A 27,515-nucleotide genomic window follows, 5' to 3' on the forward strand; every position below is an offset into this window, starting at 1 on the left:
CATAATATGATTTTAAAGGGGTGTTCCAGAGAGGCAAAAAAATTATAAAGTGGAGTTGTGGTGCTTTAAAAGGAATCTGTCAGTTGTATTTGCTGCTATAAGACACGTGTCAAGGAGGCAGAGGCGAGATGTCCAAGTGAAGTGCTCAGCCATGTGTTTCTCCCAGCTGTATGACATCAACATAAAAAAAAAAAAGTTTAAGTGGACATATGAGCAAGTTTTAGTGTTATAAAGGAATGGCTGTATAGGGCTTTTGACCCTAAATCTGTACATACCACTCATTAGGTATTTAACACCTTAAAGATATGCAAATTAGCCCACTGGGTGTTCCCCTCGGCTGCTAGAGCCCAGCACAGTCAGACCCTTCACCAGTTAGTCATTCCCTCTCTGTGTGCTGGTCACCTCCTCTACTCCCTGATGGACAGCTACTAGGCTGCACCGTAATCCCCTCCTTTGCCCTATAATCTAGCAGCCGAGGAGAACACCCAGAAGTCTTTAAAGACCATTTTTGAATATCTTTTCAATCTCTGAAGAGGGTGACAACTCCTCAATGTGGGCAAAAATTTTTATGGCTGAGCCAGTACTATTATGTATTAGTCCCTACACAGAATTTGGTACATTCAATGAATAAAGATAACAATGTCCCGACAATGGGGAGCATCAGGACGTTGGGTCTGGTTGGTCCAGTTGGCCGTGCCTTGGAGCCTACAAATCATCTGCCCAGCAAGGCCTGCATGGGCTGTGTACAAGATTACAAAGAAAACAGAGCACTTGCACCAAACTAGATTCCTGGACACTCATACCTCACAATACATATAAATTCAGACCCACACAAGATAACTTGCAAGTCATTTGTATTCAGTTTCTCATTACAAAATGGCACAGCAGTAAACTTCAAGACATAATATAAAACATATCACCCCAGTGCACTTAAACAAACAGAAAGGTCTATAGAATATTTGATACAGTCCTAACTTCAGTATCTGAGGAACGGGATTTAGGGGTCATTATTTCAGGAGACTAATAGGTAGGCAGACAAATGTCATAGAGCAGCAGGAAATGCTAGCAGAATGCTTGGGTGTATAGGGAGAGGTATTAGCAGTAGAGGGAAATGTTCATGGGTGTATAGGGAGAGGTATTAGCAGTAGATGGAGGTGCTCATGGGTGTATAGGGAGAGGTATTAGCAGTAGAGAGGGAAATGTTCATGGGTGTATAGGGAGAGGTATTAGCAGTAGATGGAAGTGCTCATAGGTGTATAGGGAGATGTATTAGCAGTAGAGAGGGAAATGTTCATGGGTGTAAAGGGAGAGGTATTAGCAGTAGAGAGGGAGCTGCTCATGCCGCTGTACAGAGCCCTTGTGAGACCTCACTTGGAGTATTATGCACAGTACTGGAGACCGTATCTTCAGAAAGATATAGATACATTGGAGAGAGTTCAGAGAAGAGCTACTAAACTAGTACATGGATTGCAGGAAAAAATTACCAGGAAAGGTTAAAGAACCTTAACATGTATAACTTGGAAGAAAGAAGAGACAGAGGGGATATGATAGAAATTATTATAGACCTAAAGGGAATCAACATGGTAAAGGAGAAGAGGATATTTAAAAACTACCACAAGAGGACATAGTTTTATATTAGAGGGGAAAGGTTTCTGCAGTAATATGAGGAAGTATTACTTTACTGAGAGAGTAGTGGATGCATGGAATAGCCCTCCTGCAGAAGTGGTAGCCGCAGGATGGAGACCTTGCTGTTCATTTGACTGGGGTGATATGTTTTCTCTTATGTCTTGAAGTTTACTATGACTACTGTGTCATTCTGTAATGGAAAAACATAATATAAAGAAGAGTGATTTTATATGCATTATTGACTATATGGAGTGTGGAGCCTCATAGTACATGGCATTATCATCCATGTGCTATCCCATTGGGCTGCATAATCACAATTGACTATATTTTGACACACATACAGCATCTATATATACAGAGAGGACAGATCCACATGAGAAAAGTCTGAACCTAGGTGTAGGCGAACTACTTGTCAGGGATTTGAACATGAAGGAAAGAATGAAGATTGCAGACTGAAACATAGTGCATTTTATTTAACGTTTAAGGTAACCATAGGTAAAGGTAAAATATTTTTTCCATGTCAAAGTCTTTAAAGGGGTTGTCCCACCGTTAGATGTTATCTACTATCTTCAGGAGTGGTGTCATGCCTGGCTGCTGCTCCATTCATTTTCTATTACAGCTAACAGAGATGAGCGGATCAAATTCGTTCCAAATTTCATAAATTTCGAACTTTGACTTCATTCGAAATAACAAATTTCTTCATTAGCGACACCCCTGCAATCGTCCTGTATAATGTATAGATGCGGGCGGCTTTTTCGCATCTAGATAGGACAATCGCATCGGGTGTCATGAGTGACATCCACTGTGATCTGTCATCAACTGCAGGTACTACTGCTCCCAACATTGAGCGCACTCTGCTCCATGCTGGGAGCTGTTGTACCTGCATTAATAGACAGATCGCAGTGGGTGTCACTTCTGACACAAGCTGTGATCGTCCTGTATAATGTATAGATGCGGCCGACCGCTCTTCTCTGGTCCCACTGTAGTATATGCCGTATATATACCATTATTCATATTTCCCGCAGAGAGCTGTGATTGGCTGGAACCATCTGGCCAATCACAGCTCTCTGCGGGAAATATGAATAAGGAGTATAGTGCAGAGATGCGAGCGCAGGAGAAAGCCGCTCCATCTCTGCAATAGAAAGGACAATCGCATCGGTGTAAGGAGTGACACCTGCTGTGATCTGTCTATTAGCACAGGTACTACAGCTCCCATCATGGAACTGTCTGTTCCATGCTGGGAGTAGTAGTACTACCGAAAAAATAGAGGGGGAAAAAGTGAATCACATACACACTTTATTAAACACAATATTAAAATACATTACTAATAAAAAAAAATGTTTTTATTAATTATAAAAAATATATTTTTACATTTAAATGGCCCCTTTCTACGTTTTTATTGTTGGCTACATTTGTAGGTCCCTGCCTGCCCACATAAATTGATCCCTGTTTAAAATTTACATTAACATCTCCGAAGTGGGAGAGTGCCATGCGCATTTGAGGACTAAATTAGGGATTTTCATAGGGGTGTACCTGGATGCAAGGGTTAAACTTGCCTCCGCCACCAAAAATACTGTACGTCAGTTTTCCCCAAACAGGGTGCCACCAGCTGTTGCAAAACTCCCAACATGCTTGGACAGTCAATGGCTGTCTGGCAATACTGGGAGTTGTTATTTTGCAACAGCTGGATGCTCTGTTTAGGAAAAACTGACGTACAAGATGTTTTTTATTTTTATTGGGGGGGGGGGGCGACAGTGTAAGGGTGTAGTGTTTTACTCTTTAGGGTTAGTGTAGTGTAGTGTTTTTAAGGTACATTCACACGGGTGGGGGTCTACAGTGAGTTTCCCGCAGCAGCGGAAAATTTGCAGCATCTCAAACTTGAAGCGGGAAACTTGCTGTAAGCCCCCGCCCATGTGAATGTACCCTGTACATTCACATGGGGGGGCAAAACTACAACTTCCAGCATGCACTGACAGACCATGCATGCTGGGAGTTGTAGTTATGCAACAGCTAGAGGCACACTGGTTGGGATTGGGAAACACTGAGTTAGGTAACAGACTACTGCAGTGTTTCCGCATCACTGTCTGTTTCCTAACTCAGTGTTTCTCAACCAATGTGCCTCCAGCTGTTGCAAAACTACAACTCCCAGCATGCATGGTCTGTCAGTGCATGCTGGGATTTATAGTTTTGCAACAGCAGGAGGCACACAGGTTGGGAAACACTGAGTTTGGAAACAGACAATGTTTCCCAACCAGTGTGCCTCCAGTTGTTGCAATACTACAACTCCCAGCATGCCCAGACAGCCGAAGGCCATGTTGGGAGTTGTAGTTATGCAACAACTGGAGAACAGTTTGGAGACCACTGTGTAGTGGTCTCCAAACTGTAGCCCTCCAGATGTTGCAAAACTTCAACTTCCAACATGGCCAGACTGCCCAGGCATGCTTGGAGTTGTAGTTTGGCAACATCTGAAGGGCCAGATGTTGCCGAACTACAACTCCCAGCATGCCTGGACAGTCTTGGCATGCTTTGAATTGACATATGGAGCGCCACAGTTTGGACACCACTGTATAGTGGTCTCCAAACAGTGCTCTTCCAGATGTTGCAAAACTACAACTCCCAGCATGCTGAGACTGTCCAGGCATGCTGGGAGTTGTAGTTCTGCAACAAATGAAGGGCCAGATGTTACAGAACTACAACTCCCGGCATACTGAGAGTTGTAGTTTTGCAACATCTGGAAGGACAGTGGTCTCCAAACTGTGGCCCTCCAGATGTTGCAAAAGGCTGTCTGGGCATGCTGGGAGTTGTAGTTTTAAAACTCCTAGATACAGCAGTGAAGATCACTTTACAGCGATCTTCACAAGTGCATCTGACACCACCCCCGTTGCAATTTGCCTTCCGCCGGTCCTTGTCCCCGCACCGAAGGTAACTGCCGCCGGTCCTGTTCCCTGCGCCGAAGGTAACTGCCGCCGTTCACTGCCGCACCATCGCCGCCATCTTTCCCCCGGTCTGCCCCGACATCCAGTCCTGATTGGCCAATCGCAGGGGATAGGAGGAGGTGGCACCCTTCAGCTCCGATCATCCCTATTTTCCGGGCTATGGGGTCATCAGAGACCCAATCAGCCCATAATCGCAGCCGATCGCTGACATGGGGGGCTCTCAGGATCCCCCCAGGCATTTGCACGGGATGCCTGTTGAATGATTTCAGCAGGTATCCCGGTCCGATCCCCGTCCGGCTAGCGGCGAGGAACGAAATTCCCACGGGCGTACAGGTACAACCTTGGTCCTTAAGTACCAGGGTGCAAGGGTGTACCCATACGCCCGTGGTCCCCAACAGGTTAAACATCCTTTTTCTGTATTGTATAATTTAAAAAACCGATGAATAATAACGGATGAAATAACGGATGCTAACGGCTGAATAAAGTCCGTCAAAATAACGGGCATATTCATCCGTTAAGACCTGTTATAACATCTGTCATGTACCGTTATTTTATGGCCGTTTTAATACCTCTGCCTACAGACTCCTGCATCCTGGACTACTACTACTCCCATCATGGAACAGACTTGTTTCCATGATGGGAGTAGTAGTTCCCAGCTGTGGGAGTCTGCCGGTGGCTGGGGAGGCTACATTAGTGTTTGTACTACTACCCCCATCATGGAACATACTCTGTTCCATGAAGGGGGTTGTAGTACATGGGCTGAATGACACTTATTCATATTTCCGGCCGAGAGCTGTGATTGGCCAGATGTTCCAGTCACTCTCAGCTCTCTGCGGGAAATATGAATAATAGGTATATATACGGCATATACTCCACTACAGTGGGACCAGAGAAGAGCGGCTGCCCGCATCCATACATTATACAGGACGATCACATCAGGTGTCAGAAGCGACACCCGCTGCGATCTGTCTATTAATGCAGGTACTACAGCTCCCAGCATGGAGCAGAGTGTGCTCCATGTTGGGAGCAGTAGTACCTCCGGTTAAGAACAGATCACAGCAAGTGTCACTCCTGACACCCGTCGTCCTATCTAGATGCGATCGTCCTATCTAGATGCGAAAAAGCCACCTGCATCTATACATTATACAGGATGATCGCAGCGGGTGTCAGGAGTGACACCCGGGCGATCTGTCTATTAGCACAGGTACTACTACTCCCATCATGGAACAGTCTGTTCCATGCTGGGAGTAGTAATACTACCTAAAAAAAATAAAAAATAAAGTGAAACACACACACTTTATTAAACACATCATTAAAATACATTACTAATAAAAATGTGAGAATTTACTCGAATGAAATAGATTTTTTTATTTTTTATTCGGTGAATCCGCCTAATCGAATTTTTCAAAAATTCGCTCATCTCTAACAGCTAAGTTTGTCAAGCACTGTAATCTGCTATCTCCGGCAGCTGCCATAGAGAAACAATGGAGCAGATGTGCTTATGTGTGACCGCCGCTCTGTTCTTGTAGTAGACTCTGCCTATAGGGATCTGTGGATAGGGATAAGCTTCTAATGGTTGGACAACACCTTAAAGCAAAACTGACAACTGGTTCACGTTCACTATATCCAATACACAGCGTTAAACTGTGGATGAATCTAAATTAAAATAAAGTATAACTTAGGCGGTCTAGTTCCGGAGATAGAACCATTATTTACTTTCATTGCTAATATGTCGAATGCGCAATGGAGGCGGGACCTGGCATAACTTAGCGTCACTGCCTTCATTGCTTAAAGCTGGTGATTAACATATAAGCGATGCCGGCTAATAATGGGTCTATTTCCGAACTGGACTTCGGATCCAGGTGAGTTATACTTTGTTTTAATTTGGTTCACCTGTACTATAACCCTGTATATTGGGTTTAGTGCAGGTGAACTGGTTGTTAGTTTCCCTTTAAATAAGTGTCAGTACCAGAAAGCTGAGCTGAATATGTTTTTATAGCTCTCTTTTTGAGCTTCAGCCTTTCCTTTATGGAAATTAATGGGCCCACTAATAGGATTCAGTAGGTTTCACATTCTAAGATCTAATTTTCCTTTATACGTTTTTTTTTTTTTTTTTTTCCTAAAAATTACAATGGTTTTCCAACAGGGGAGGAAATGATAAAACCTTTCCTATGGGAAGTCTATCCTTTCCTCCCTTTGCTTCAATCCAGTACTATTTTTGGAAGTACAAAACTATGAAACAAAACAGGGACCCTAGATATGGCTGTGTAAAGGAGCCTTAATAAATCTCTTAGTCCAGCGTTCCCTCCGTCTGTTCCCTTATCCTGAATATATGAGCTGTTCTCAGAGCCAGGATAATATTGCTGTTGGCAGTAAAACAAGTGAAAAGCTACTTCATTTCTGGCTGACCTAGAGAGATAACCTACAAAATCTCTCTCTTTTTTTTTAATTAACCTCAGACAATTTCCTCTTTGTTGTGGGACCCTGGAGAATTGGGACAAGGGGGGCGGCTACACCCCAGCTGCATTTTTCTCTACCAGCCGCAGTAAACAATTAGTCTTTTCATGTCCCTCCCCAACCACAAACATCTCGCACTGGGCTCCCTCCTGTCAGTGTCACCAGAAGGAAGCCAGGGCAGCCCTGCTACAGGTGTCCATCCCTGTCCTCCCTATTCGCCTCTACAGGATAAACCGACATCTTGTGATAACAGCCTACAAGGGAACAAATTTTGTGAAGATCCATGTGACCGCTTCTTTGGCAGACGCTCAATATAACAATGAAAGGAAATGCTTTCCTAATCACATAATAAATATCTTCTCGCCATAGACTCCATTTTTTTTTTCATTTTTGGGATCAAGCCTCCATCTGCTCCAGTACAGTGAGGTAAGTTATGTGAACTCATGCTTTGTGCTAAATAGCTACCGTACATTTCTTCTGTTCTTTGGAGATAAAGAGCTATATATATATATATATATATATATACACACAGGGAAAACTTTTAGAGAAGACCACCCAAATTTGGATTGAAATGTGGTCTTCTGTGGTGGTGGTGGTGATCTTCTTACAGAAAGTGTGCACGATGCATAATGCGTGGTGGGATGAAACTTAGTCTGCATAAGGGAGTGGTGTTTTTTTTGTTTGTTTTTTTAGAAATTTTTCACTAAATATGCTTGTGATTGCGATACAAGTCTCTATGTGACATTTATACTTTCTTATATCATCATGTACAGTATACGGTATGTACTTCCTGTGTATATTCCTTATCCACATGCCATACAGTCATGGTCGTAAATGTTGGCACCCCTGACATTTTTCAAGAAAATGAAGTATTTCTCACAGAAAAGGATTGCAGTAACACATGTTTTGCTATACACATGTTTAGTACCTTTGTGTGTATTGGAACTAAACCAAAAAAGGGAGGAAAAAAAAGCAAATTGGACATAATGTGACACCAAACTCCAAAAATGGTCTGGACAGAATTATTGGCACCCTTTCAAAATTGTGGAAAAAAAACATTGTTTCAAGCATGTGATGCTCCTTTAAACTCACCTGGGGCAAGTAACAGGTGTGGGCAATATAAAAATCACACCTGAAAGCAGATGAAAAGGAGAGAAGTTCACTTAGTCTTTGCATTGTGTGTCTGTGTGTGCCACACTAAGCATGGACAATAGAAAGAGGAGAAGAGAACTGTCTGAGGACTTGAGAACCAAAATTGTGGAAAAATATCAACAATCTCAAGGTTACAAGTCCATCTCCAGAGATCTAGATTTGCATTTGTCTACAGTGCACAACATTATCAAGAAGTTTGAAACCCATGGCACTGTAGCTAATCTCCCTGGGCATGGACGGAAGAGAAAAATTGATAAAAGGTGTTAACGCAGGATAGTCCGGATAGTGGATAAGCAGCCCCAAACAAGTTCCAAAGATATTCAAGCTGTCCTGCAGGCTCAGGGAGCATCATTGTCAGTGCGAACTATCCGTCGACATTTAAATAAAATGAAATGCTATGGCAGGAGACCCAGGAGGACCCCGCTGCTGACACAGAGACATAAAAAAAAGCAAGACTACTTTTTGCTAAAATGAACTTGAGTGAGCCAAAATTCTTCTGGGAAAACATCTTGTGGACAGATGAGACCAGGATAGAGCTTTTTGGTAAAGCACATCATTCTATTATTTACCAAAAATGGAATGAGGCCTACAAAGACAAGAACACAGTACCTACAGTGAAATATGGTGGAGGTTCAATGATGTTTTTTTTTTTTTTTTGCTGCCTCTGGCACTGGATGACTGGAATGTGTGCAAGGCATCATGAAATCTGAGGATTACCAGCGGATTTTGGGTCGCAGTGTACAGCCCAGTGTCAGAGAGCTGGGTTTGCGTCCGAGATCTTGGGTCTTCCAGACGGACAATGACCCCAAACATAGGTCAAAAAGCACCCAGAAGTGGATGACAACAAAGCGCTGGAGAGTTCTGAAGTGGCCAGCAATGAGTCCAGATATAAATCCCATTGAACACCTGTGAAGAGATCTTAAAATTGCTGTTGGGAAAAGGCGCCTTCCAATAAGAGAGACCTGGAGCAGTTTGCTAAGGAAGAGTGGTCCAACATTCCGGCTGAGAGGTGTAAGAAGCTTATTGATGGTTATAAGAAGTGAATGATTTCAGTTATTTTTTCCAAAGGGTGTGCAACCAACTATTAAGATAAGGGTGCCAATAATTTTATTCAGCCCATTTTTGGAGTATGGTGTGAAATTATGTCTAATTTGCTTTTTTTCCTCCCTTTTTTGGTTTAGTTCCAATACACACAAAGGGAATAAACATGTGTATAGCAAAACATGTGTTACTACAGTCCTTTTCTGTGAGAAATACTTAATTGTCTTGAAAAATTTCAGGGGTGCCAACATTTATGGCCATAACTGTATATGTACACAAACAGGAATCCTTGTTGCTGTGTTCACTTACATTTGCATTTAAGATCAAAGTGCAGGCCTTACACACAGAACCATATTACTGCTCCTTACCAGTTCTAAGTGGTACATAGCCATTGTATTATCCTGTGGTACCATCTGACCAATTTTCTAGGAAAATGGAAAAATTGCATCTATGTAAAAGCCTCTTACATTTGGAAATCAAACAGTCACAATTTACAAATGTTTTCCACCAGTGTTAAGTAATTCTTGGCTAGTAATATCTCGAACGTATTCCCCAATAGAGACAATCAGGGCGTTTGTTATGTATGCTTACACATCTGATCATTGATGTTTTAAAGCTTAAAGGGGTACTCCGCTGCTCAGCTTTGGAACAAACTGTTCCGAACGCTGGAGCCAGCGCCGGGAGCTTGTGACGTCATAGCCCCGCCCCCTTATTACATCATGCCCCACCTCCTCAATGCAAGTCTATGGGAGGGGGCGTGACAGCCGTCACGCCCCCTTCCATAGACTTGCATTGAGGGGGCAGGGGTATGACGTCACAAGCTCCCAACGCTGTTCCAAGCGCCGAGCAACGGAGTACACCTTTAAACACACTGCAAACCTGAAATACATTGTAAAAAATATATGAATTGAAAACCAGGTCAGTATTTGGACCTCATTTTGGTTAGTATTTTTAGCCAAAATATTACAAGGTGAAAATCTTTAAGATATAGTTCTTCTCTGTGTGGATTCCACTTCTTGTTTTGGCTAAAAGACTAAGCAAAACGAGGACCAAATACGGACCAAAATACTACATGTGAAACCAGCCTAAGAAGCACTTTATATGGCCATATACATTAGAAGTAGACTGATGGCTGAACAACCTTAAAGGTTAAATCTTCTGATAACTGATTATTATGCAGACGCAACCATACACATTTTAGCCCACATTTGCTGATACTGTTGTTGGTACTGGCCATTTGTGATCAGTGACACCAAAGGATGAAAGAACCTTCTGGGAACGTTCTGAGAACAATCTCAGAACACTTTTTCTGAAAGATAATGGCCTAGATTTATCAATCTGTCAGAGACTTAAATTGGGTCTGATTGTTGTCTCAGACAGATAGCAACCAATCACAGCTCACCTCATTTTTCAAATTGCTCTGGTAAAATGAAAGCTGAGCTGTGACTGGTTGCTATCTGTCTGGTACAAAAATTAGCCCCAATTTTTTTTTCTTAGGCAGATTAATAAATCTGGGCCAGTGTGCGGCCTGAAGACCCTTCCTGAATGACTGATCTTTTGTCGGACTGTGGGATGAAAATTCCAAGGACATTCTGCCAACTGTTGGCTAAAATGATCATTCATTGTTACGTTTCATCCAACAAACGATCATTGTGGTTGAAATAGTGGTTAATCCCATGTGTAAAGGTGCCTATTTTCTAATCACATCTACTGGAAGCTTATTCCAAGCATCTACTATTCTTTCAGTAAAATAGTTTAGAAGAATGATGACAGAAGAAGACCATGTAGTTTATTTATTCTGCCCTTTATTAGGCCTCATTGACACCTATGTTTGTGCCTCAGAGGCACAGATATGTCGGAAAAATTAAAAAATGACATGCTGACGTGTCCATGCTTGGACAACGAGCCCTGTTTTATTTCAATATTCAGTGTGAGACAAAACTTGGATACATTCCGGGTCATACGGGTCTATGGTGACCCGGAATATAAGGGGATCGCGGTTGTCCATGACACCCACAATCCCCCTGAAGAGATAGGAGTGAGGTGGCAGGGGTGCCACCCCTCCTATCCCTGCTATTGGTTGTTAAGGAGCGAAGACCAATAGCAGATCGGGGGCGGGAGGGGAATAGGCAAGGTAGTAGGACTATGATCAAGAGCCAAGGAAAAGTATACAGGTACGCCTTCGGTCTCTGGTACTTTAGGACCCAGGGTGTACCTGTACACCCTGGGGACCGGACCGGGGTGACTGCTGATGTCGATCAGTAGGCACCCCGTGCAAATGCCCAGGGGGGTCATCAGACCCCCCCATGCCGGCGGTCGGTGCAAATCGCAACTGAATTCACAGCTGCGATTTGCATTCCGGGTCATACAGGTCTATGGTGACCCGGTGACCCGGAATATAAGGAGGATCACGGTTGTCCATGACACCCAAGATCCCCCTGAAGGGATAGGAGTGAGGTGGCAGGGGTGCCACCCCTCCTATCCCTGCTATTGGTCGTCAAGGAGCGACGACCAATAGCAGATCGTGGGTGGGGGGGGTTTACTTTCGTTTTCCCCGTTCTACCCACCCACAATAGGCCGGGCAGGATGGGGAAACCGTCAAGGATCGCCGTCCGAAGTCCACTTACCCATCGGTGACGGCTGCGGGCTGCGATCGGGACGGGGATCGGCCGAAGAAGAGCACGGCAATGCGACTACCTCGATCCTACGGAAGCCGGTGAATTGCCTAGCAACATCTGGAGGGCTACAGTCTGAGACCACTATATAGTGGTCTCCATACTGAAGCCCCCCAGATGTTGCAAAACTACAACTCCTAGCATGCCCAGACAGCTATTTGCTGTGTGGGCATGCTGGGATTTGCAGTTCTGCAACAGCTGGAGGGCTACGGTTTGGAGATCACTGTGCAGTGATCCAACTGTGGCCCTCTAGATCTTGCAAAACTACAACTCCTAGCATGCCCACACAGCAAATAACTGTCTGGGCATGCTGTGAGTTGTAGTTTTGCAACATCTGGAGGGCTATAGTATAGAGACCACTGTATAGTGCTCTCAGACTGCAGCCCTCCAGATGTTGCAAAAATGCAAATCCCAGCATGCCTAAACAGCTGTCTCGGCATGCTGGGAGTTGTAGTTGAGTACCTCCAGCTGTTGCATAACTACATCTCCGAGCATGCCCTTCGGCGATCAGTACATGCTGGGAGTTGAAGTTTTGCAACAGCTGGAGGCACACTGGTTGGAAAATACTGAGTTAGATAACTGTAGGTTTTCCGACCAGTGTGCCTCCAGCTGTTGCAAAAGTACAACTCACAGCATGCACGGTCTGTCAGTTATGATGGGAGTTGTAGTTTTGAAACAGCTGGAGGTTTCCCCCCCCCATGTGAATGTACAGGGTACATTCACACTGGTGGGTTTACAGTAAGTTTTCTGCTTCAAGATTGGGCTGCGGCAAATTTTTCGCCGTAGCGTAAACTCCTAGCGGGAAACTCACCGTAAAGGCCGCCAGTGTGAATGAACCCTAAAAACACTACACTACACTAACACATAATAAAGGGTAAAACACTACATATACACCCCCTTACACTGTCCCCCCCAATAAAAATGAAAGACGTATCGTACGGCAGTTTTTCCAAAACAGAGTCTCCAGCTGTTGCAAAACAACAACTCCCAGCATTTCAGGACAGCCACTGACTGTCCAGGCATGCTGGGAGTTTAGCAACAGCTGGAGGCACCCTGTTTGGGAATCACTGGCATAGAATACCCCCTATGTCCACCCCTATTAGTGCCACATATGGGGTATTTCCGTACTCGGGAGAAATTGCACTTCAAATTTTGGGGGGCTTTTTTCCTTTTACCCCTTATGAAAAGGAAAAGTTGGGGGCTACACCAGCCTGTTAGTGTTAAAAAAAAAAAAAAATGTCACTAACATGCTGGTGTTGCCCCATACTTTTTATTTTCCCAAGCGGTAAAAGGAAAAAAGACCCCCAAAATTTGTAACACAATTTCTCCTGAATATGGAAATACCCCATATGTGGGCGTAAAATGTTCTGCGGACACACAACAAGGTTCAGGAGTGAGAGCGCACTATGTAAATTTGAGGCCTAAATTGGTGATTTGCACAGGGGTGGCTGATATTACAGCGGTTCTGACATAAACGCAAAAAAATAAATACCCACATGTGACCCCATTTTGGAAACTACACCCCTCATGGAACGTACCAAGGGGTATAGTGAGCCTTAACACCCCACAGGTGTTAGACGAATTTTCATTAAATTTGGATGGGAAAATGAGTAAGAAAATACCCCATATGTGAATGTAAAGTGCTCTGCGGGCAAACTACAATGCTCAGAAGAGAGTGAGCGCCATTGGGATTTTGAAGAGGTAATTTCTCCGGAATTGAAGGCCACGTGTGTTTAGAAAGCCCCCATAGGGCCAGAACAATGGACCCCTCCACCATGTGACCCCATTTTGCAAACTAAACCCCTCACAGAATGTAATAAGGGGTACAATGAGCATTTATGCCCCCCCCCCCCCGACTTGGCCCATGACTTCCATTCCAAACAAATTCTCTTTCAAAAAGCTCAATGACGCTCCTCCTCTTCTGAGCATTGTAGTGCGCCAGCAGAGCACTTGACGTCCACACATGGGGTATTTCCATACTCAGAAGAAATGGGGTTACATATTTTGGGGGTAATTTTCTCCTATTACCCCTGGTAAAAATGTAAAATTTGGGGAAAACACTGCATTTTAGTGAAAAAAAAAATTTTTTTTCATTTACACATCCAACTTTCACAAAAAGTCGTCAAACACCTGTGGGGTGTTAAGGCTCACTGTACCCCTTGTTACATTCCTTGAGAGGTGTAGTTTCCAAAATAGTATGCCATGTGTTTTGTTTTTTTTTTGCTGTTCTGGCACCATAGGGGCTTCCTAAATGTGACATGCCCCCCAAAAACCATTTCAGCTAAATTTGCTTTCCAAAAGCTAAATGTGACTCCTCTTCTGAGCATTGTAGTTTGCCCACAGAGCATTTTACATCCTAACATGGGGTAATTATATACTCAGAATAGATGGGGTTACAAATTTTTTTTTTTTTTTGGGGGGGGGGGGCATTTTCTCCTATTACCCTTTGTAAAAATGATAAATTTGAGGGGAAAACTGCACTTTAGTGAAAAAACTTTTTTTTTCATTTACACATCCGACTTTAACGAAAAGTCGTCAAACACCTGTGGGGCATTGAGGCTCACTGGACCCCTTGTTACGTGCCTTGAGGGGTGTAGTTTCCAAAATGGTATGCCATGTGGGGTTTTTCTGCTGTTCTGGCTCCATAGGGGCTTCCTAAATGTGACATGCCCCCCAAAAATCATTTCGACAAAATTCACTCTCCAAAATCCCATTGTCGCTCCTTCCCTTCTGAGCCCTCTACTGCGCCCGCCGAACACTTGACATCCACATATGAGGTATTTCCTTACTCGAGAGAAATTGGTTTACAAATTTTGGGGGGCTTTTTCTTCTATTACCCCTTTGGGGGGCTTTTTCTTCTATTCAAAAACTGGGTCTACAAGAACATGCGAGTGTAAAAAAGGAAGATTTTAAATTTTCTCCTTCACTTTGCTGCTATTCCTGTGAAACACCTAAAGGGTTAACAAACTTTCTGAATGTCATTTTGAATACTTTGAGGGGTGCAGTTTTTATAATGGGGTCATGTATGGGGTATTTTTAAATAAGAAAGCCCTTCAAATCCACTTCAAAACTGAACTGGTCCCTGAAAAACTCCGATTTTGAAAATTTTGTGAAAAATTGGAAAATTGCTGCTGAACTTTGAAGCCCTCTGATGTCGTCCAAAAGGAAAAACATGTTAACTTTATGATGAAAATATAAAGTAGACATATTGTATTTGTGAATCAAAATATAATTTATTTGGAATGTCTGTTTTCCTTACAAGCAGAGAGCTTCAAAGTTAGAAAAATGCTAAATTTTCTATTTTTTCATAAAATTTTGGAATTTTTCACCAAGAAATTATTCAAGTATCGGCGAAAATTTACCACTAACATAAAGTAGAATATGTCAGGAAAAAATTATCTCGGAATCAGAATGGAAGGTAAAAGCATTCCAGAGTTATTAATGCTTAAAGTGACAGTGGTCAGATGTTCAAAAAATGGCTGGGTCCTTAAGGTATAAATGGCCTGGGTCCTTAAGGGGTTAAGCAGGAAGATCTGCGGTAGTTTCAGAATTGGAGCAGTCAGTTAAGCAATTCAAAATTTTTATATTTTTTATTTCCCTTTAACAATATAGTGCAAAATGTCTGAAAAAAAGAGGTCTACTTTTAAAGTTGCATGCCTCCAAATTACTTGCCAATAAGAGTCTCCATTTTCCTACAGGTTTTAAAGTAGCAAGACAAGCCAGGTACAACATGGTTCATTAACTATACAAGTGTTACTGGGTTACTGGCGTACTATTCCACAATCAATTGCGCCTGCTGGTTGGAACTCACTTTCCCTATTCATATGTATGAGACTTACATTAAGCATTAACAAAAAATTAATAGAGAAAGTGAGTTCCAGTGCACACAGGGGATTCAGCGAGTCAGATAGGCAGTCATGTGGTGTTGGAGCGGGACTGGAACAGGACCACATATTGAAAAGAAAGCAAGAAAGCCACCAGTAACGGAAGGACCAGTACAGGTATTTAAATGATGCACAGTATTAGCGGACACTGACAAAAACTCCACAAATGGCGTAGCTCGCTGGATACTTTGTTTAGGTAACCCCTGGGCTTTACATAAACAGTATTGCTCTTGGCTAGAACATTTGCGTAACTCCCATCTAATTCCCAAAAAGCAAGCTGGGACAACCCATTTAATGCAACCAAACATTACAGGCTCACTTAGACACAAGCTGCACCTTCAGACCCATTCTAAAAAGGTAACATACTAAAAAGTAAAATATGTAATTTACCTGAATATTCACAAGGGGATGTATCATTTTAATGACACCTTTCAAATTGGTGACAGATACAACTCCAGTATCTGAAAAAGGGGTTTACTAAATCAGACAATCCCTTTAAAAAGTGTAGATAACTACATTGACTAGTAACAGGCTTATTGGGCGAGACTTATCAAAACCTGTCCAGAGGAAAAGACGCCCAGTTGTCCATAGCAACCAATCAACTTGCTTCTTTCATTTTTAACAAGGCCTCTGCAAAATGAAAGAAGCAATCTGATTGGCTGCTATGGGCAACTTTTCCTTTGAACAGGTTTTGATACATCTCCCCCATCGTATGCAGTGGACCCTCTTTTTCCCAGATGCTGATGCTGTCTGGCATTTTATTTGGTTCAGGTATTTTTAGAATAGGTGCTCGCCAGTATGGCGTGGTTACCTGAAACACGTGGGACTGATTTATTCTTATTGGCATAAAAAAGACAGCATAAACCTAGAGGTGACAGGACAAAGATGTGTCGAATCTATCACAATGACCTGTGCAATATGATCAATTTGGTATACACATTTCTGTTTCATACACCACCAATTAGGCAGATTCGTTTTTTTGTCACTTAAAATAAGTAAGGGACTTCAGTTCTTGTGATTGATGGGAGTCCCAGTGGTCAGACTCCCATGATCAGCCAGATATCTTTTAGTTTCGGAATACCCTCTTTAAAGGGGTACTCCGGTGAAAACCTTTTTTCTTTTAAATCAACTGGCTCCGGAAAGTTAAACAGATTTGTAAATTACTTCTATTAAAAAATCTTAATCCTTCCTGTACTTATTAGCTGCTGAATACTACAGAGGAAATTATTTTCTTTTTGGAATGCTCTATGATGACATCACGAGCATGGTGCTCTTTGCTGACGTTATTATAATAATAATAATAAGAAGTCTTTATTTATTGTTGTCTTTAGTGGGATTTGAACCCAAGGCCCCAGCACTGCAAGGCAGCAGTGCTAACCACTAAGCCACCATGCTGCACTTAGCATACAACTGCTATGCATGGTTGCTAAAATGTACAGAGATGTCAGCAGAGAGCACTGTGCTCGTGATGTCATCAGTGTTCCAAAAAGAAAGGAATTTCCTCTGTAGCATTCAGCAGCTAATAAGTACTGGAAGGATTAAGATTTTTTAATAGAAGTAATATACAAATATGTTTAACTTTCTGGCACCAGTTGATTTAAACGAAAAAAACTTTTTCACCGGAGTACCCCTTTAATTTTCACCCCTTCTGTGTGATTGTGATATTTACAAGGCCTGATCAATCGTGCGGCCAGGCTGCACAGGCTGGATAGTTCCTATGATCCTTCACTATTGTCGGCTGTATATACTGTTTATACAGGGGGTTGTGCGGCTGATGCAAAAGATTTTATTGGCTGCACAAAAGATCCAATCAGCCGGTGAATTTGCGTTCTCTTGCTCGCGGGTTGATCACTTGCTTATTTATTTACATGTGAAAACAGACTATAGGATGTGTAACTGCATTATGGGAGCCCTCTGTTCACTTTGGTGTTCTTTCTACAGTTAATAAATATTTTTATTTTTTTACAGGATCTTCTGCTAAAAAGCCTGGAGCAAGAATGAAAGACAGAGAAACAGTAGCAATAAGTCACTACCTCAAACCAGCCATCGGTGGTAGCAAGACAGAAGTTATAGGGACACCTTCCATGCCAAATGCAGGAATCCTAACCTCATCAGGTGTGACAGCACCCAAACAAAATGCCTTTGGATTAACCACATCTCAGCACTTTCGAGCCAGTGTCCAACTTCAGAGGCTTAATAGCCAATACCAAGGATCTGCTGACACACAGCACTGGGCTTTGAACAGTCAGGTATCCCTCACAAGCGGAGCTGGAATATTTGACTTGGATCGTGTAGACGAAGAGGTCCTCAAGTCTTTGGTTTTGGAGATGGGTCTAGACACAGCCAATGAACTTCCAGAACTCTGGCTCGGGCAAAATGAGTTTGAATTTGCTCCAGAACAGTTACTGACACCAGAGAAATAAAATGTGTCTAATTTACATTGGAATATTGTTATCAAATACACAAATACAACATATTCAATAGGCCATAGCACGTATATTTAAAGCGATAACTCAAAAAATCAGTCCATTTAGAGGGAAGTTACTCCTACCTCTGTGATTTCCCTCCCTCTTTACATTATGATTTGGAGAGAGCATTCCTTATAAACACATTTTATATTCACAGATACTTGGTGTATGACTGTATGACAGCGTAACACCCAGCACAGACTGGTGACGCTGCATACAGGGACATAGCTATAGGGGTTAGAAGGCACACCCAGGCCTTGGTGTCTGAGGGGGCTAAAGGGCCCTATTACTGATTTTGCATTGGGGCCCAGCTGACGGCATATGTACATTTTCAGATTATTCAAAAATTATTAATTTATGTTAAATGTAAATCATTTCCTGTATAATGTAATTTCATTATTAAATACTTGGAAACTTGGGTGAATGTAAGCACTTTATATATTGTATTGGTTGTAAAAACGTGCTCGCTATATATACGGTGATGGTTACAGTACAATAACAATCTATTATCATGCTGTGCATGAGGTCCGCAGGTTGTCACTGGTATATCTGCAAAATAATCAATGACTGAACTGGGCGTATGAATGTAAGCTTCCAAATAAATACAGTGGTCACCTCAACATACGATGGTAATCCGTTCCAAATGGACCATCGTTTGTTGAAACCATCGCATGTTGAGGGATCCGTGCCATGTAAAGTATAGGACAGTGGTCTACAACCTGCAGACCTCCAGATGTTGCAAAACTACAACACCCAGCATGCCCGGACAGCCAACGGCTGTCCGGGCATGCTGGGTGTTGTAGTTAACCAACATCTGGAGGTCCGCAGGTTGTAGACCACTGTTAGAAGAAGTTGTACTCACCTGTCCCCGCCGCTCCGGACCGTCACCGCACGTCACCGCTGCCCGGGATGTTGCTGTCCATCACTGTCGCCGCGTCCCCAGGGTGTCCCCGATGCTCCGGCAAGGCCTCTGCTTGCCCAGCATCCTCGCTCTCCGTCGCCGCCATCACGTCGTTACACACCCCACTCCTATTGGATGACGACAGTGTGCGTAGTGACGTGATGACGTCGATGGAGAGCGCTGACGATGCAGAGGATCCCGAAGAGGACGCGCCGGAGCCCCGAGGACAGGTAAGTGATCGTCAGCGGACCACACGGGGCACTGTAAACGGCTATCCGGGGGCAGCTGAAGCAGTCTGAGCTGCCGGATAGCCGCTTATTCGATGGCCCCGACATACAAAACCATCGTATGTTGATGCTGCCTTCAACATGCGATGGCCTATGAGAGGCTATCGCATGTTGAAATTATCGTATGTCGGGGCCATCGTAGGTCGAGGGGTCACTGTAGTTATTTAACTGACGAATACAGACGAGTGTGTTCTGTGCGTCTAAGGTATCATCAACTGATAGAGTGGGATTGATATGAACATATAGAAAACTCTAGGCAAAGATTATGTTCTGTCAAGTGCAGGTTCTGAGGGATTGGTATATGATAAAGAGATTTAACCCTTATTGTATACGTGTTAATATGACTATATCATGCTAATAACGCAGCTGACCAAAAACTGTGTCAAGCCATAAAAAAAAAAACTGTGCTAAAGTGAAGGGCAATACATTTGGGACATGGAGGGAAAAAAAATTGAGCTTGTTCCCTGGATGAAAGAACTGCAACCGGGCTACATATTTTCATTGATTTATTGTTATACGGGACTGGTTGTACATGTTTCTGGCCCCATCAATCCCTATATAAGGGACAAATGTACCAGGTGACATCGGCACACTATAACAGATTCCTGTCCGGCAAGGTAGGAACCGAAATGTGCGCAAAATAATCAATCATGGCAATGTCAAACACAACACCTGGACAGTAAAAGACACTATTAGGTATTATCATCAGGTATAGCAAAATGCACAAAAAATGGCACAAAGCCATGAAAAAGCCCATACTGTATTGATCAGGTTTCAGATATCCTCCAAACATAAAGAACTATACCCATATAACCAGTTCTAACATTGAAGATAACAGCTTTATATGGCATGACATAGTCATAAAAACTGGTCCAAAAATGTATGAATCAAATTATTTTAGCAACATTTTACTAAATGTTTAGCGCTTTTGGTAAGCCCCATTTCTACAGTTATACCACGGAAAGTATTCATCTAGGGGTATAGTAAGAATTTCTAATGTGTACGTTGTTTTACACATTATAATTTAGTGTGACCAATTTGAAAGGAACTTCCGTTTATGTATTCATCTAGGGGTAAAGTGAGAATTTCTAATGTGTATGTTGCGTGGAAAAAATAGCATCAAACGTTGGTTGGCGGCCTGGACTTCAACAAGTAGAGACAGAAACACTGTAGTTAAAGTCCAAGTCCAGGCTGCGCTTGAGTTTATTTAAATGTCAACAGAAACATAACAGCCTTAAAAGGGGTACTCCCCCCTAGACATCTTATCCCCTATCCAAAGGATAGGGGATAAGATGTCAGATTGCCGGGGTCCCCCTCAATGCAAGGCTATGGGAGGGGGCGGGACGGCCATCACGCCCCCTCCCATAGACTTGCATTGAGGGGGCGGAGCATGCATCACACGGGGCGGAGTCGTGACGTCACGATATTCTGTCCCCGTGGTCAGGAGGCATTAGCCTGAGATCCTCCAGTGCTTCCGGAAGCAGTTACAGGTGGGTGCTGCTTGCTATATTGTGGGGGTCCCCAGCGGCGGAACCCCGGCGATCTGACATCTTATCCCCTATCCTTTGGATAGGGGATGAGATGTCTAGGGGCGGAGTACCCCTTTTACCCCTAAACGACCACAGACATATATTTACATCTGTGGACGGCTCTCTATATGTGAAGCGCGCTCAGAAGCTGAGCCCGCTTCATATCTGCAGTGTCCCGGTTGCTATGAGCAACCAGGTCCCGTGGCTAATAGTGGACATCGCCGATCAGGCTCGCAGCGTCTAAAACTGGAGAATACACTGCCGGTTAGCTCAGCAGAGCTGTTCAGGACCGCCCCCGAACAGCTGAGAGGACAGCAGGAGATGTCTTACCTTCCCAGCTGTCCGATCAGCGTTTGATTGCTACAAGCCTGAAATTCAGGCGTGAGCAATCAAGCACAGAAAACACCGATCAATGCATTCCTTTGGCAATATGTTGAACAGTGCCTGCATTCAGTGTATGCAGTGATATAGCCCCTAGTGGGGGCTATAACAATGCATAAAACAAGTTAAAAAAAAAAGTTAATAAATGTGAATTAACCCCTTCCCTAATGAAAATCAGAATCACCCCCTAAATAAAAATAAAAACAAACATATGTGGTATCGCTGAGTGCCTAATTGTCCGAACCATAAAAAAATATTGTTAATTAAACCGCATGGTCAATGGCGTACATGCAAAAAAATTCCAAAGTCCAAAATAGCGTCTTTTTAATCACTTTTTATACCATAACATTTTTTATAAAAACCGATCAAAAGGTCTGATCAAAACAAAAATGGTACCAATAAAAACGCCAGATCACGGCGCAAAAAAATGAGCCCTCACACTGCCCCTTTCGTGGAAAAATAAAAAAAAAGTTATAGGGTCAGAAGATGACAATTTTAAACGTATTTGTCACACACTGCGCTCACGCCGCAAGCATCGGCCGTGATCGCATGGTCCCCGAATCCCCGACTGCTGGCGGGGATGGGAATCGCATCGCGGGACATGCCCGCATGCGAGTCCCAGCCAATCACTCACCATGCTCCGCTGCCGCCTCCTCCTCTGTGTCTCAGCTCTGGCACGTCGTATGGGGGGTAGTGACCTGGGTTTCGCCTGCCGCAGCAAATGCATCCTGCCTTGCAGCAGGCTCTGGTGAAGACAAGTGGCACCTTAGACTCTGCTCCCCGATACGGCCCGTGTCATCAGCCACTCAGGTCAGTGGATCCACATCCAGCATCATTACAGTATTAATTTTTGTGCATGTAGTTATGATTTTTTCCAGAAGTATGACAAAATCAAACCTATATAAGTAGGGTATCATTGTTATTGTATGGACCTTCAGAATAAAGAGAAGGTGTAATTTTTACCGAAAAATGTACTGTGTAGAAACAGAAGCTCCCAAAAGTTACAAAATGGTTTTTTTTCTTCAATTTTGTCGTACATTGATTTTTTCCCATTTCACCGTATATTTTTGGCCAAAATGACTGATGTAATTACAAAGTAGAATTGGTGGCGTAAAAAAAAAAGCCATCATATGGATTTTTAGGTGCAAAATTTAAAGGGTTATGATTTTTAAAATGTAAGGAGGAAAAAATGAAAGTCCAAAAACTGAAAAACGCTTGGTCCTTAAGGGGTTAATGTCAGGCCAAACGTACAAAATAAAAACCAGCTCGGCTGAGCTCTACCTAAACAAGGAACGACCCTCACTACACCAGAGACACACTGAGTGCCCCCATACTTGAAGCGAACATAAGTAACACAGGCTACTCACAGCATGCAGTAATTATTCCGCCACTATGTGCCGTCACTATATAACGCCCGTTATGAATTACGGGCATATACGGGTGCAAACGGGCAGTTACGAAACCCCATAGGCTGCAATGCAATTTAGTCACGGCCGTCAGTGGTTTTGTAACGGCCGGGTTTCGCCGATATAGTGAGGGAACTTCTGACAGAAGTTCCTAAACGGAGATATTTCATAGTGTGAAAGAGGCCTAAACATCAGGATACCTCACTATCCTACTGTGGGCCTAATGTTTGGCCCCAAGCAAACTCACAAAAGTGTCCATAGAATAAACTTCAGATCTGGTAGGTACCAAGTGCAGCTGATTGATGGTTTCCTCTGTCTCTCTAGCAATCAGCAGCCCCCAACCTCACCTGAGGACACCTTGAAATAGGGAAACCCATAGTGGACTAGGGATGTTGTGGACTGGAGCACTCCCCCATCCAACCTGTCCTCCAGTCCAGGAGATCCAGCCCATGAAATTTAAACAAAAGAGCCGTAGCAGACTATGCTCTGCTAAAGCAGCATATCCTTCTGGATTTCCTTTATAGTACCTGACTGAGAAAACCAGGCGAAATATACACCCCATCCACCACTTTCCCACAGGGTATAGTGAGAATTTCTAATGTGTACATTGTTTTACACATTTTATAATTTAGTGTGACCAATTGGAAAGGCATATCCTTCAATGTATTCATCTAGGGGTAAAGTGAGAATTTCTAAGGTGTACGTTGTTCTACACATATTGTAATTTAGTGTGACTAATTGGAAGGGAACATCCCTCTATGTCAGTGGTTCTTAACCTTGTTGGAGGTACTGAACCCCGCCAGTTTCATATGCTCATTCACCGAACCCCTCATAATTGGAAGAATAAAATTAGATTTTTTTCAAATTCAAAACATAGAAGGCATGTTCCCCACATTAGGTGCAATATAGTCCCCAACATTAGGCTGGCAGTATAGTTCCCCACATTAGGTGCAGTATAGTTCCCTACATTAGGTGCAGTATAGTTCCCCACATTAGGTGCAGTATAGTTCCCCACATTAGGTGCAGTATAGGTCCCCCAGATTAGGTGCAATATAGTCCGCACTATTAGGTTGGCAGTATGTTCCCCCACATTAGGTGCAATATAGTCCCCCCACATTAGGCTGGCAGTATGTTCCCCCACATTAGGTGCAGTATAGTCCCCCCACATTAGGTGCAATATAGTCCCCCACATTAGGCTGGCAGTATGTTCCCTCACATTAGGCTGGCAGTATGTTCCCCCACATTAGGTGCAATATAGTCCCCCACATTAAGCTGGCAGTATGTTCCCCCACATTAGGTATAATATAGTCCCCCACATTAGGCCGGCAGTATGTTCCCCCACATTAGGTGCAATATAGTCCCCCACATTAGGCCGGCAGTATAGTCCCCTCACATTAGGTGCAATATAGTCCTCCACATTAGGCCGGCAGTATGTTGCCCCACATCAGGTGCAATAAAGTCCCCCACATTAAGCTGGCAGTATGTTCCCCCACATTAGGGGCAATATTAGGCCGGCAGTATGTTCCCCCACATTAGGTGCAATATAGTTTCCCACATTAAGCTGGCAGTATTTTCCCCCACATTAGGTGCAATATAGTCCCCCCACATTAGGTGCTATATAGTCCCTCACATTAGGCCGGCAGTATGTTCCCCCACATTACGTTGGCAGTATAGTTCCCCCCACATTAGGTGCAGTATGTTCCCCCACAGACATACAGCATCCAGCCATACAGTATGGCTGGAGGCTGTATGCCTGTGTACTGCCCCACTTCAGTGCTCCGATCACCGCTCCTCTGGTCCGGCCATAGCAGGACAGGAGGATCACTGGTCGGAACACCGAAGCTGACGTGCCGCTGGTAAACCCTTACCAACTGCCAGCGCGCATCCTTCTTGCTTCTCCTCCGCGCTCCGTTGCCATAGGCGCATGCATGGGACATCAGTGACGTCCCTGCGTGCACTAGCTCCCAGCGGTCCCCGCGTTTTTAAAGTAAATGCGGGGCCGCAGGGACTTAACAGAGGAGTCCCTGTGTTCCGAAAGTATGTTTCAGAACACAGGATTGTGCCGAGGAAAAAACACCCAGCGGGCCTCCCCCGCCGAACCTCTGAGACTGGCTCACCGAACCCCTGGGGTTCGATCTAACCCAGGTTCAGAACCACTGCTCTATGTATTCATCTTGGGGTATACTGAGATTTTGAAATTTAGTTTGGGGATTTAGTAAAATGTTCAGTAAGTTAAAACACAGAAAATGAGTTTAAAATGGACAATGGGGCATAAAAGACTAAAAAGAAGGGAACAATTAAAAATCTAAGGATGTGTGGTAAATTTGGAAGCATTTTTTCATGCAAAGGCCTGGTTTGGAGGGGCACGTGTTGCACTGATACCTAGAGTCTTTTCTTATCCCTCTACCGGCACATACCTGACACCGCTTCTGTGCTTTTTTTTTCCTTCTCTGTTGAGGGGACCTCCGAAGGGAAATGTTGCCCAGGAACAATACGGCTGATGTTCATATCAGAAACAGAGGCCTCCCCTCCAGAACTTCCAAAGAGAAGGGCCTTTATCACTTTTTCCTAAAAGCTCAGGAAAGAGCAACTGTTCCCTGCCTCCCGTGCCACTACAAAACCATTATATATTGCAAAGTGGATGAGGTGGACTCCCAGCTTCTTATACCATGTCCTTGTCTTTATCATGGCATTGTAGGGTTTGATGGCTTGGTCTGAGAGGTTCACACCACCCATGTAGCGGTTGTAGTCCAGTATGGATATTGGTTTCTGGACCTCTGTGCTTGACCCCCACACAGGGACAGTTCTGCTTTCATCCATTCGAATGGTGGACAGAATTAGAACCTCTCATTTGTCCCGGTACTTAAGAAAGAGAAGGTTCTCTCTGCAGACTGGGGAGCGCTTCCACACATTTAGGGGGATATAATATCTCTGATGGGGGGATATCTATGTACTTTGGGGCTACTTTAGGGGTACTTCTGTGGCTGGCAATCCCGAAGTGAAAGCATCGGGAGTCGGCTTGTGGAGGACACAGGTGAGAGGCTCGGTGCTGCGGACGGCTGATCGGGGGGTGATCAGGGTTTTTTACTTTCTTTTACTCTCTCGTTTACACTGGCTGGCTCTCTCTCATGGCTCACTACCTTATCTGAGAAGCTCAGGCAAAGAAATGAGCTTTCCAGATATGGTAAACACTGCAAATCCAGCGGGAAGCATGTCCTTGGTCAGTCACTTCTGACTGGCTTATCACAGTGATCGCTGGCTCAGGACCATTCTGATTGGTCCTAAGCCGGCTTCTATCACCATGCCATGGCACATGGTGAAAGAAAATGTATAGGACATATACAGTCATGGCCGTAAATGTTGGCACCCCTGAAATTTTTCTAGAAAATGAAGTATTTCTCATTTGCAGTAACACATGTTTTGCTATAGTTCCACAAGCTACAGTGGACTTAACAGCAAGGAATACTATTATAAAGGGGAATACTATTAGGAGGGGAATACTATTATAAAAATAATCGATGTACAGGTGGTATCCCTAGTCGAGAAGTGGGTAAATCAAATTACAGACAATTTTAGCTGTAATACCCAGGGATGGGGGCAATCAGGGGGGTTAAGGGATGAATCTTTTCCCTCGTAAACTTTAAAGGGGTATTCCGGGCAAAAACATTTTATCCCCTATCCAAAGGATAGGGGATAAGATGTCTGATCGCGGGGGTCCTGCCGTGATCTCCCTGCAGCACCCGTATTCTATGTGGGAGCTGCGTCTTGGAAACCTCCAGGTTTCCGGGACTGGGGACGTGACGTCACGCCACGCCACTTCCATTCATGTCTATGGGAGGGGGTGTAGACATGAATGGAGGGGGCATGGCGTGACGTCACGTCCCCTGACTGTCACTAACAGCACAGGTCTGATGACTGACTGTGCCTTACAGTACGGATCTGACTGACTGTGAACTAATAAGTAAGATTTTATTTATTTTTATTGACAACTACCTGGATCTGATAACTTACTGCGTCAGTAAAAGCACGGACCTGATGTCTGACTGTCACTGACAGTACGGATCTTACTAACTGACTGTCACAGTACTGATTTGACTTACTCACTCACTGAAATTACAGATCTGACTTATTGACTGTGTCTTACAGTACGAATCTGACTGACTTTGAACTAACAACTAAGATTTTTTGGGGCTTTTTTATATTTTTTAACAACTATAGCGTGTATCTGATGACTGACGGCGTGTATTTGATGACTGACAGCGTGGATCTGCTGACTGACAGTACGGATCTGCTGACAGACAGTACGGATCTGCTGACAGACAGTACGGATCTGCTGACGGAGAGTATGGATCTGCTGACGGAGAGTACGGATCTGCTGACGGAGAGTACGGATCTGATGATGGACAGTACGGATCTGATGATGGACAGTACGGATCTGATGATGGACAGTACGGATTTGATGACGGACAGCAGGGATCTAATGGCAGGGACCAGTCTAGTGTTTTAGATGTTTTACACAGTTAATGATTTTTAGCTGAACTGACTGCAGGCTCACTAACAGGATCAGGTAATGATGAGTGGTAGGCAGCAGATCGCTCTGGGGGACTTGTATAGATATACCATTTTTTTCACTTTTTATCACTTTGGGGGACTTGAGTGAGGGCACAGACTGTGATCCCTCACTGACATGCACTGTAGCCGACAGGAGCAGAATGCTGATGACAGGCTCAGTGTTGCCGGCAGGATCAACACAAGATGCAGGCAGATCAGTC

General features: G+C 43.8%; 1 protein-coding gene and 1 long non-coding RNA gene across 2 annotated transcripts; one reads left to right on the forward strand and one right to left on the reverse strand.

The window, feature by feature from the left end:
- Positions 1-36: 36 nt before the first annotated feature.
- On the reverse strand, positions 37-16,322 carry LOC130290821 (uncharacterized). Its single transcript, XR_008847708.1, has 3 exons — positions 16,162-16,322; positions 9,581-9,637; positions 37-166 (listed from the first exon to the last, which is right to left on the reverse strand). It is a non-coding gene; the product is annotated as an uncharacterized LOC130290821 (long non-coding RNA).
- Positions 7,038-18,657, forward strand: CITED1 (Cbp/p300 interacting transactivator with Glu/Asp rich carboxy-terminal domain 1). The gene is made up of 2 exons (XM_056538920.1): positions 7,038-7,445; positions 17,740-18,657. The coding sequence occupies exon 2, from the start codon at positions 17,769-17,771 to the stop codon at positions 18,192-18,194; it is 426 nt and encodes a 141-aa protein (XP_056394895.1). The 5' UTR covers positions 7,038-7,445; positions 17,740-17,768; the 3' UTR covers positions 18,195-18,657.
- Positions 18,658-27,515: the final 8,858 nt, after the last annotated feature.

This window comes from Hyla sarda, chromosome 9 (genome assembly GCF_029499605.1).
Source record: "Hyla sarda isolate aHylSar1 chromosome 9, aHylSar1.hap1, whole genome shotgun sequence".
In the NCBI taxonomy this organism is placed as follows: Eukaryota; Metazoa; Chordata; class Amphibia; order Anura; family Hylidae; genus Hyla; species Hyla sarda.

Bases quoted from the DNA above. Each gene is read 5' to 3' on its own strand.
- CITED1 (XM_056538920.1), top strand. From the start codon at position 17,769: ATGAAAGACAGAGAAACAGTAGCAATAAGTCACTACCTCAAACCAGCC.